The 10,814-nt window shown below is 52.2% G+C and overlaps 3 protein-coding genes across 3 annotated transcripts; 1 reads left to right on the forward strand and 2 right to left on the reverse strand.

The window, feature by feature from the left end:
* Positions 1-2,429: 2,429 nt before the first annotated feature.
* Positions 2,430-4,793, reverse strand: N0V89_007744 (uncharacterized protein; the record flags this gene model as incomplete). Its single annotated transcript, XM_056216505.1, has 2 exons — positions 2,430-4,011; positions 4,063-4,793. The coding sequence occupies 2 exons, from the start codon at positions 4,791-4,793 to the stop codon at positions 2,430-2,432; spliced, it is 2,313 nt and encodes a 770-aa protein (XP_056070752.1).
* A 1,803-nt stretch (positions 4,794-6,596) lies between these two features.
* Positions 6,597-7,774, forward strand: N0V89_007745 (uncharacterized protein; the record flags this gene model as incomplete). The annotated part of the gene is made up of 2 exons (XM_056216506.1): positions 6,597-6,806; positions 6,866-7,774. 2 exons carry the CDS (start codon positions 6,597-6,599, stop codon positions 7,772-7,774), a joined length of 1,119 nt encoding a protein of 372 aa, XP_056070753.1.
* Positions 7,775-8,181: 407 nt separating this feature from the next.
* N0V89_007746 (uncharacterized protein) lies at positions 8,182-9,918 on the reverse strand (the record flags this gene model as incomplete). The annotated part of the gene is made up of 3 exons (XM_056216507.1): positions 8,182-8,529; positions 8,580-9,414; positions 9,470-9,918. The coding sequence occupies 3 exons, from the start codon at positions 9,916-9,918 to the stop codon at positions 8,182-8,184; spliced, it is 1,632 nt and encodes a 543-aa protein (XP_056070754.1).
* Between the last annotated feature and the right edge of the window lie 896 nt (positions 9,919-10,814).

The raw sequence follows: 10,814 nt of genomic DNA on the forward strand, positions 1-10,814 counted from the left end.
GATCCGTTCTCTAGTATGTAAGCGGTGTTGGAACCGATCTCTTCGACACCAGCGAATATGAACAGCTGTGCGCTGGAATAGCCTGGACGCCAGACAAGGGAGATAGGCGGTCAGATATCAACGTGTCCTTTACTGTCAACATAGCGGCTGCACGCACAGCAGCTGAGAGCGGGTGTGCATGGTGCGCGTTCCTTCTCTCAAAAGGATACGTAACACGTATGTTATTTTTGATTATTCACTCGGATCGTTGCTGTGCTGCACATATACCATATTGCTTCTCATATTCTCTATTTCATGAGTGTAGTGATCTTCGAACACTGCATTCCTAGTGTTCCTTCAACTTAAACGGGGATGACTTATGTTTCTTACCTTCGCTGACCGGTCCTGATTTCAGACACATCGCCAACCGCAACAGTCGAAGTGCAATCATTTTTTGCGCTTATAAGCGGCATATTTATCCAAAGTTGGGGCTTTACGACTGAATATTTCCGTGCTCTTACCTCGCCCCACGATGAGGCTGCTGCGTTATTATCATCAAGAGTGCCACAATCGGACGTGAGCCCTGAAGCCACACAGCTTCAGATTCAAAACTGGATCCATACTTGCAAAGTACATGAGGGCTGTTCGACGTCAGAAGATGTACTCCTGCCCTCGCGTGTTATTGAGATTAGCCCAACATCATCCCCCGAGCATCCACGGCTTTTACAGACACATGAAACAAAGGGAAGATACGCGGCTCTCGTGAGTCATTTGCTTGACACTCCGATGATTATTCTCTGACAGCTCAAAGTCCTACTGCTGGGGGAAAAAGGACTCAGGTATCCTTACGAGTACGAACTTGGCAGAGTATGAACGGCGACTTCCTCTCGGGGATCTACCCAGAGCTCACCTGGATGCTATCTCAGTTGCCAAGGCGATCCCAGTTGACTATCTGTGGATAGATTCATTGTGCATTGTACAAGACTCCGAAGAGGATAAGACGCACGAGATTGCACGAATGGGCGACATATACCGAAAGTCGCATGTTACCATCGTTGCGGCATCATCAGACTGCTCCACGAAGGGATTTCTCGAGACTCGCAGCACCAAACACAGCTCCTCGCTGCCGTTTCGGATTTCGAAAGACAGCTTTGGAACCTTCTTTCTCCAATCCACTGAATTAAACAACTCAAAACGTGAGCCTATAAATTCGAGAGCATGGTCTCTGCAGGAGATATACATGTCGCCACGCGTGTTGTTCTATGCTTCAAACACCCTGCAATGGCGTTGTGCAAATGGGCCGCAGAATGCAGGCAGCTATCCGACCACACTTTGTCACTATGGTATACTACGCAATTTCAAGGCACAAACATCGAGAATTAAGCCTATCGCACTGTCAGAATGGCGAACCCTGGTCTCGGAATACAGTGGACGGGAGATGACCCTGGCTACAGACAAGTTGCCAGCCTTGGCAGGAATAGCGGAAGCCTTCTCCTTTACCCTAGGACCGCGGTACTACGCAGGACTTTGGGAGTATGACGTTGTTTCCCAGCTAAATTGGTACAAATCGGGTGTTTCTTCCCGGAGCTTGTCTAGCCAGTACCGTGCTCCGTCATGGTCCTGGGCCTCGCTCGATGGTCGCATTACATTCCTCCGCAGAGAGACCCCAGGAAGTAAGCCTTGTTGCACGATAGTCGATCTTAATTGCGCTCCCAAATCAGCACAGGCGATATACTCGGAGGTCATTGAGGGGCATCTCGTGATACGAGCCAACGTACGTCACGGCCGGGTGAGATATGGGTACCGTAATAATTATTATGTCGAGTGGCAGGAAGGACACTCGCACAGTGCAGAAGAAAACCTCAATCGCTTCTTCGCACGCATAGACGATCTAATGTACAGGGACAATCTTCGCCCACACCCAGCGCTCATAACGTTTCTACCGTTGATGAACGACGGTCCAAGAGATCGCTGTAATGGGTTGCTTCTGGCGAAGACTAGGCGCAATGACACGATGTATAAACGTGTAGGTATGTTCTCCTTAATAGCCTGGTCCAAGTTCTCATTTCAGCCTTTGTTGGATGTCACAATCATATAGAACTGTCCAATCGCCGAACCCAATTGACAGAGCAATTTCCGATTCCGGAATGGCCTCACAAGAATCGGAGACCGGAAAAACAACGTCACAATCACTGTTGTGGGATTGTATACACACCAAAAAAGGTCAACACAAACTACCTATAAATTACTTGTGGACACTGTATCAGGAAAGAACCTCATCCTACTAAGACAGTCCCTCGATCAGTGCGAACGGGTGCATCCTCAATTGCACAGGTCAAAGACAAGCGACACCAATGCAAAGGCCGAAGCGGACACTGGACATAAATTTCCCCCGAAGAAAAAGTCGATGCCAATTCACACCGCATATCAGGAAGCTGAGCCCACAAGACCTATTTCTTTGACTGCTCCTCGAAAGTCTTCATCTCAAACTCGCTCTCTTTCGTACCCTGCGCCACCGCATTCCCCATCCAAGCACCCACCGGCGTCCCATTCCGATCCCGACGAGGAAACATATTCTTGTTGAACGGCATCAACTTCGGTGCCCCGGTAGGCGTCACATCCCGCTTCACCTGCGTCAAACTATCATCCGAAATATCCCGGGAGATGTTGCTCAGATGACCGCGGATGTTCTCCTTAGAGACGATGCGCGGCCCAAGCAGTCTGGGAAGAGAGGGCGGCGGAAGAAGGTCGGATCCAGCGCTACTGCGTATACTCGAAGAACGCGCAGGGTGCTTCGGCGGGATGGGTGGCGGCAGGTCTGCGTGCTGGAAGCGGGAAGCACGTGGCCATTCCGTTGGCGCGGGGGAGATAGCGGTAGGAGTCTGGCCAGGCCAGTTGCGAGGGTCCGGTGAGAATCCAGGCGTCATACCGGGCCAGGGAACGTGTTGTGGAACGTCGATGTCTTGACGCTCGAGGAGGCGCACCGTCTCTGGGTGCTCTGACAATGTGCCGTGGTTGTCTATACGTGCAAGCCGATGTTGACGCTCGAAGGAGTGCACCAATTCCGGGATATCTGATAGTGCGAACGAGGTTTCACGGGAGGCTGGGTCGTATGCGTTGTGTTCCAGTGTGGAATGCAACTTGTTCGCGATGAACGGCGGCTTGATCTCTCGATCGTAGCCAGTGCCCGCGTAGCTCGGCATCCTGGACGGCTTCGACGAGAAGCTGTCAACGATAGAGGAAGGGCTTTCTGGAATCAGCTCTTGGTTTTCAGGTCGAGGATCGCGCCTCTTGCTGGTATTGAAAAGTGGCTTAGGAATCGCACTTGGATGTCCGCTCATAGGAGAGAGAATCTCGACGGATGCCTTGTGAGTAGGAGTGAATAAAGAGCCTGGTGTATCTTCCACGAAAGGGTTGGAGTTGCGGATTGAGCTGTACACGCTGTCGGAAGACTTCCTCTCGGGGCCTGGCAGAGTGTAGGCTGGCTTGGGTACACTTCGTGGGCTATCCGACTCTGCGAAATCCTCACCTTCCGTCTCTAAATAACTGATCATATCTTGTGTGGACTCTCCCTCAGATCCTGTATTAGGAAGGTTGAACGGGCGAGTGACGCCGTGAAGAGGATTCTTGTTCTTAGTCGGAGTCGGCATGAACCCATACATACCAACCGGCACCATGCCCTTCCCCTTCTCGCCACGCTTCTTGGGGGATTTGGGTGATGGTGGCACATCAAGAGATGGTCGACCACTTATGCTGAGTGAGCGGCGATGCGCGTCGACCACGGGGTCGATCACCCGAGAGTCATCGATGCCCTTACACCCAAACATTGGGCTCTCTCTGCCACTCCGATTGCGCCCAAACACAGACTCCGTGATATCCTGAATGTCGCGGTTCTTGCGCCTGATCCTGGCTTTCTGATTTGCCAGAAACTCGCCCAGGTCCGCTTTCGGTCTCTCGATGACTTGCCCGTATTTGGGATATATGTCCCGGAGCTCCTGCTCAAACACCACTTCCTTCTTTTTGGTGGCCGATCTGGGAGATGTGAGTGCCTGTTACTGATGTGGCGTGATTCCCTTCACTTACCCTGTCTGTGTAGAGCCGGTCAAAGATGTGACTCCCTTCAAACGCTCTGCTTTAGCGACAATTCCTCGCTCTCGCGGAACTGACACTACGCGGTATGGATTCGCGCTATGTGGCACCTCCACGTTGCCTTCGGGAAACGCAAGCCGACTCGGATGCCGCTCCTCGATGAACCTCGCCAGTCGACCGTAATGCCTCCTTCCACGAGGATCATACGAGTCACGCACTGCCTCCACGATCGGCACAAACACCGTCTTCCACGCCGTGCATACGTTTTGTAACTCGAAGTACTCGAAACCAAACGGGTTGCGCGCCTTCCCAACTTTGAACTCCTGCAGCAGCCACGCATACATCATCTTCTCGTGCTCCTCGACGCCCCAGTGCGTTGTGTCGAAGCTTCCATATTGTGATTCGTCCGTTGTGAATATGGAGGTGTTGTCGTCCGCGCGCGGGTCGTATCGTAGCTCGCCGTCGCTAAAGTTGGTGTAGAACCACAGGATGTCCATGCCGCGCACCCTGTCCGGCTCAGAGGAGCGTGGTTTGCTGCCGGGTTGCAGGAGTAGGAATGCGTCGCGGAAATGGGACCATGGCTTGAGAAAAGCGGTCATACCGAGGAAGTGATGCTCGAGGCCGTCGAGGTCTTTGAGGTTGAGGACGTCGAGAGCTTGCTTTAGAGCGGGGGGATTCTTCTCTTTTGGCACGCGCGAGCTCAGGACATTTCGGTTATTGCTCATGCTTGGGGCGCTTGAGGTCGTGGAAAAACGGTGGTTGTCCATGCTGTTTGACGGGCGGCTTGCGACGCCAGAGGAGCGGGTGAGGGGAATTGATGCGGAGGTCAGATTTCGAGGTAGATTAGAGTCGTGAGCTCTCTACTGAGCCGGAATTATGTCTGCGGCTTAGATCCGCGGCTCTGGCACTGTGGTTGACGTGGGAAACGCCAGCGGGATCAGGTGCGGGCAGCGCAAACAGAGAAAACCCTCGAGTGAAAACGCGAATCGACAGGCGATGAAGCACAGGACCCTGTCAGCACCTCGTGACAGTCTGTCACAAGATCGATGATAATACTGGGGACTTTCTGGGGACGATTTTCGATGCGGCCCGCACTCCATTGCTTGAGGTGAACGACTCATATTTGGCCTTTCCGGTGAAGTACAGTCTGGGAAACACAAACAACCCGAATTTGCGGGCTCTGAGTTGCAGTCACGTTGCCCCTCGTACTTCTTGAGTGTACATACCTACACTCGCCCACCTGCTATGAAGCATGAGATAACCTCGAAGAGTGACAAATCTTACTAACAATGATGGGCTTCGGACAATGCGAGAGGATCTCATCTCACACGTATGTCACTAGGTTCCAAACGCAAAATTGAAGTGTACCTCTTCTCTCACGTACAGAATGCTCTAAATGTTGTCCATCTGCTACAAAATCACAAGAGTAGAATGTATACTACCCTTCACTTTGTCGCACCTCTCCCGAACCTCGTACATCCCGCGCCTCGTCATCTACAGAATCATTCAGTGCTCACCAAGGTCTTTTCTTTAAGTACTCGCCTTACTACCTATGATATGATACACTCGATAGCTTTGATCGTGTACCTTGTGCGAAAAGCAGTCCATTGACTAAGTATTTAGCACACATGCATATTTGTACCTCGTAGTTCGCGGTACATAAACGGAAAGCGGCTAGCTCTGACCCTATACAAATCATAGTGGTCTTTCAGAACGCGCTCAAGATGATACGTAATGTCAACCCTAAAAACATATACCAATGAGCGTTTGATTTCGGGTAGATCAGGAGGACGATGCTAAGCTCATTGAGTGGGACTTGAGTGTTGAGATGGAGCCTTCATCTGTAGAAAATTCCCAAACTTTTGCATGTCTTACACAACGGCAGAAAATTGAGTCTTTGATACGAACCCGATCCGCCGCTGAGTATTACATGAGAATACGCGGCTCTTTCCTTCTTTACTACAAAGGGTTGCCTCCTTAATTAATTGCTTTGGCCTTTCTCAAGCGCTTCGGGAAGCTTTGGTGAAGGAACACAGTCACTTTCAACTGCAATCTGATTGAGCTAAGTCTGGTGCTTGAAATGCCCTTGTATCGATCTCGTAAGCATTCGCCTTGTGTCTTCCTGTGATTCAGCATAGCTCGACGTGGGGGCAAAGAATGAAAAGTTTGCGATATATATTTGTTTTAGCAAAGTCTTCGTAGGAAGGAATGTCTACAAGTTTTGAAGATGAATGATGATCGACGCTAAGACAGGATCGATTGGTGCGGCAGGTTCGATGCACAGAGAGCCAATCAGACGAAAGTTCGGATCCGGTAATTCTCGCCGCTCGCCATCGGGGCGATCACTCGGCCCGACGTCAGATCTACATCGCTCTTGCACACCAACAGCCGAGGTCCTCTGATGAACTGTTACTCGCTATCGCATCGATCGTCGGCCGTCCTCGTAATCTGAGAGCCTCATTCCATCATTGGCTACCCTGTTTGATGTCGTATGTACACATCCAGAAATACAGTTGTAACAATAACTCATGGCGCCGCGACCGTACTACGATGACCAGGGTCGCGCCCTGCCTTTCGACCAGGTGATGCAGCTGGAAAAGATAGATGACAGAACATTCCGCTCAGTGACCAAAGCGTATTCACCCACTGGGGGCGAGAACGGGACGTATGGCGGCCATGTGTACGCACAAGCAGTATGGGCTGCGGCACAAACAGTGGACGCTGGGTTTTTGATCCATGTATGTATGCGGACCTCTTCCAAGGCCCTTAGTCTATGCATGCGGCTGACAACCGATAGAATGTCACCGGCTGGTTCACACTAGGCGGCCGCCCCTCCGAGCACTTTGTCTACTCCGTGCACAAGATTCGTGATGGGGGCAATTACTGCACCAGGAGCGTGACTGTGACGCAGGCAGCTGAGAAGGGAACGATGTTTACATGCACCTGCTCGTTTAAACGCGAGGAATCATCGTTGGTAGACTACCAAGATAACTGCGATATAAAAGCACGCTTCCACGATGTTTTGAAAGGAAAGGAAGATGACCCCATGCAGCACGACGCCGCACCAAGTCAAGACTCAGCTTTCTTCCGAGAAACATACCTGCCCCAACATCCAGAGCACTTCAATCCCATAGCAGGACTGCACTTAAGGAAAGTAGATATGCGGGCGTACAACGATACGCGTGCGCCTATCGACCGGAGACAACTCACTTTTTACTCGCTCAGAGGTGAGCTGCCGTTAGCAACGGCGCCGCATCCAATACCACTAAGAGGCGGCTTCGAGATGACAAGAGAAGCGAATCTACACGCCTGTGCGCACCTCTTCGCATCAGACCGCAACTCCCTGTTCATCATCCCGAACCATCTCGGCCGCGCACGAGAGTTCTCCCGCATGGCGTCACTGGCGCATACTGTGATTTTCCATGTCGGGATCAGAGATTTGATCATGCCGCCTGAGCCTCGCATCGCGCATGCGAACGCTGTGCCGACGTTATTCGAAGACGGGGCGTTGCCCGTGTGTAACCTTGAGGGGGGCAGGGGCGACAGTGACGGGCGGAAATGGTTCGTGCAGGAGTCGTGGGTGACGAGGGCGGCGGGTGGCAGGGGGTTGCATACGAGCCGCATGTGGGACTATGAGAGTGGGACGCACGTTGCGACGACGATGCAAGATGGGTTGGTGCGGTTTAAGGCTGGGGCTAGGCTTTGAGCGGTTCGGGGAGCGGTGAAGGCTGACAGAGGAGAGCAAAGCAGCCGCACAAAGAAACCAAGTCAAACATAATAATCAACATAATAAGCAGTGAACGATTCATGGATAACAGGTGAATTGAGAAGAAAAGCTCTATGTTGCTATATCTAACTTTCTCTCGAAGGGTAGGGTATATGAATCTCTCGTCTTAAAAACATGTGCACTCTGCACACCTCCACCTCCAACCTATCATAAAATCATTGCTGCGGTTGACGAACCAAGCGTCGGGTATCTTTCGCAATGCATTTCCTTTCAATCAACGCGAGCTTGCGCGCAAGCTGGTGGGTATCCATCAACCGTTCCGCGACGCAAAAGCACATAGCGCGCTACGCTCGCTCATCCACCACCACGTGTTTCATACGTTTCACTTACGCCTGCGCGTTCGTCTGAAGAGTAAGGTTCTCGTTGGTAACGGGCTTCTCCTTCAAGCTGCCGTCGCTGCCACTCTCTTCATCACCATCCAGGTAACCGTTGTCGCGCGCATATTGGGCAATATGCTGCTCATCCAAAGAGGGCAGCTCCTGGGCGGCCTTGACGTAGCTAATCTTCTCGGTGTAACCCTTTGCGAAGATGAGATCGATTTCTTCGAGCGAGCGACCGGCGGTCTCAGGGTAGAAGAAGTAGATGAAGGGAATGAAGATGGCGTTGAGAGCACCGAAGAAGAGGTAGGTGCCCCAGCCGATCTGGGAAACTAAGACAGGAGTGATCATGACAATCTACTGCTCGTTAGTGATATTTCAGAGTATAGATGTTGGGGGAAACATACGAAGAAGTTCCAGAGCCAGTTCTGAATGGTTGAGGTGGCGTTTGCCTTGGCACGAGTCTTGAGAGGGTTGATCTCGGCGGGGTACAACCATGGGAGCGGAAGCCAGGTGGCACCGAAGAAGGCAATGTAGAGGAACAGACCGAAAGCAGCACCGTTGGCGGCACCAGTCTCGGAAGGAGGAATGAGACAAGCGAAAGTGATGATCATCGCAACCATCTGTCCCAGGGTGCCGACGAGGTAGAGCTTGCGGCGGCCAAAGCGCTCAACAAGGTACCACGAAGTGCACGCGAAAATGGCGTAGACGACCATGTTGATTCCTCCCAACAACAAAGCCATGTTGTGCGTAGTACCAAGAGCAGACTGGCAGAGAATGGGGAAGTAGTAGATGACGGCGTTGCAACCGGAAAGCTGCTGCATCATTTGCGAGGATGCACCCAAAATCGTACGGCGGCGATGCTGGGTCTTGCCGCCGGTCCACAGGTCACTGAACTTGGTCTTTCCTTGACCAGAAACCTTGATAGCTTCCAAGATGACGGTCATCTGCACGTCGATTTCAGGATCATCACGGGGAAGACCGTCCAGACCAGCCAAGATCGTTCGGGCCTCGTCTTGTCGGTTGTGGCTGAGGAGCCAGCGAGGGGACTCAGGCATTTGAACCATAAGGATCAAGACAATGATGGCAAAGACGCACTGGAACGCGATAGGGAAGCGCCAGGTGAGGTCATCGGGACCGTAAGTGCATCCGTAGTCGATCCAGTAGGCGATGAGAGTACCAACAGCAACGCAGCCACCTTCGAAGCAAATGACCTTGCCACGATTCTTAGCTTTCGAGCACCTAGAATGGGATTAGTATGAGTGATATCAGATAAGGACAATCTGGGGATGCTTACTCAGCTTGGTAAGTGGGGACTGTCGAAGTGTTGATACCGTTGCCAACACCTGTAATGCATCTTCCAACAATAAACTGTGCTGTTGCGCCGCTAGAAACGGGCATCGATGTGATCTGAATGATGACACCAATGATCATGACGCCAGCACCCAGGAAGATAGCCTTGCGACGACCAAGCCTGTCTCCAGCAAAGAAGATGAAGCAGGCACCGAGGAAACATCCGACGGCGTAGATGGCGGTAACGAAACCCTCATAGGTACTGTCTCCATCGACTTCGGGGAAAGCCTTGGTGAAAGCCGGAGCGGAAATGATACCACTCATAACACCCTGATCATAACCAAAGAGCAAGAAGTCGGTGGTCGCAATGACAGCGACGAGAAACTGGAGGGCCTTTCCGGACTGGCCCCAGTAGGTGGGAACGCCATGCTCATTGTCCTTGTGAGGTGCCATGGTGTCGAGATGAATCAGGACAACCTGGAGATGTGCTTTGGGGAATTGGGGAAGGGTCAAAACGGGTGAGGGGATCCGCCCTTATATGCCATTCACTCGGGTCTTCACCCACAAGTATCGGGCGTGGGCGAAAGACGCGAAGTTTTGCCTTGCGAACCGAAGGGTCCACCTAACCCACACCAATACAACATAACATCTCACACGTGGAGGAGACTAGAGAACGAGTTTTTCAAAACACCTTGGATACATCGTAGCGACTACGCTACGTGATTGAGCGACGTCAACGAACGTGGGTCTCGGGGTGGAGATAAGTGTGATAAGTGGCTTGGAAGGTGGAGCACGTAATCTTGGAGCCAATCTTGGAGAAGAACGGAGGGCGCTTGGGGTCGGCCTGAGGCGCTTGGCTCGGCGCCATTGCCGCTGTACGTCATATGTCGTATGTTACTACACTCCATTTCGCTGACGCCCGAAGGGACATTGTTGAAGCAGGTGAACCGGTGTTGCAGATGTTGGAACGGCGGCGAGGTTTTTTCGGTTGCTTGGCCGTATGCGGTAACAAGGCGAACACCAGGGTCTACCAAGAGGCTGCAAAGTCTTCGTCCAACGGGAGAAAAGCTTGAGAAGTATCTGAACCGTCGACCACACCGACAGGCCGACATGCACGAACGACGTCACTGACCGGACGGCATATGCAGGGTGTCGGAGACGTTATGGGGCTCTGCGGCAGAGCACGATCCGGTGGCCGATCGTGGCCGCTTCGGGCGTAGCTGCTTACGCCTTGACCCATGGATCAGGCCAAAGTCACATGACTCCACTGATGAAGAAGAGATCGTGGGGTTCTTTTACCCCCATCTTCACCACCGCATGTGCGAATTTATCAGCAGCGCCGAGGATGC

The sequence above is a fragment of the Didymosphaeria variabile genome, assembly GCF_027946475.1.
Source record: "Didymosphaeria variabile strain IMI 356815 chromosome Unknown scaffold_5, whole genome shotgun sequence".
NCBI lineage: Eukaryota > Fungi > Ascomycota > Dothideomycetes > Pleosporales > Didymosphaeriaceae > Didymosphaeria > Didymosphaeria variabile.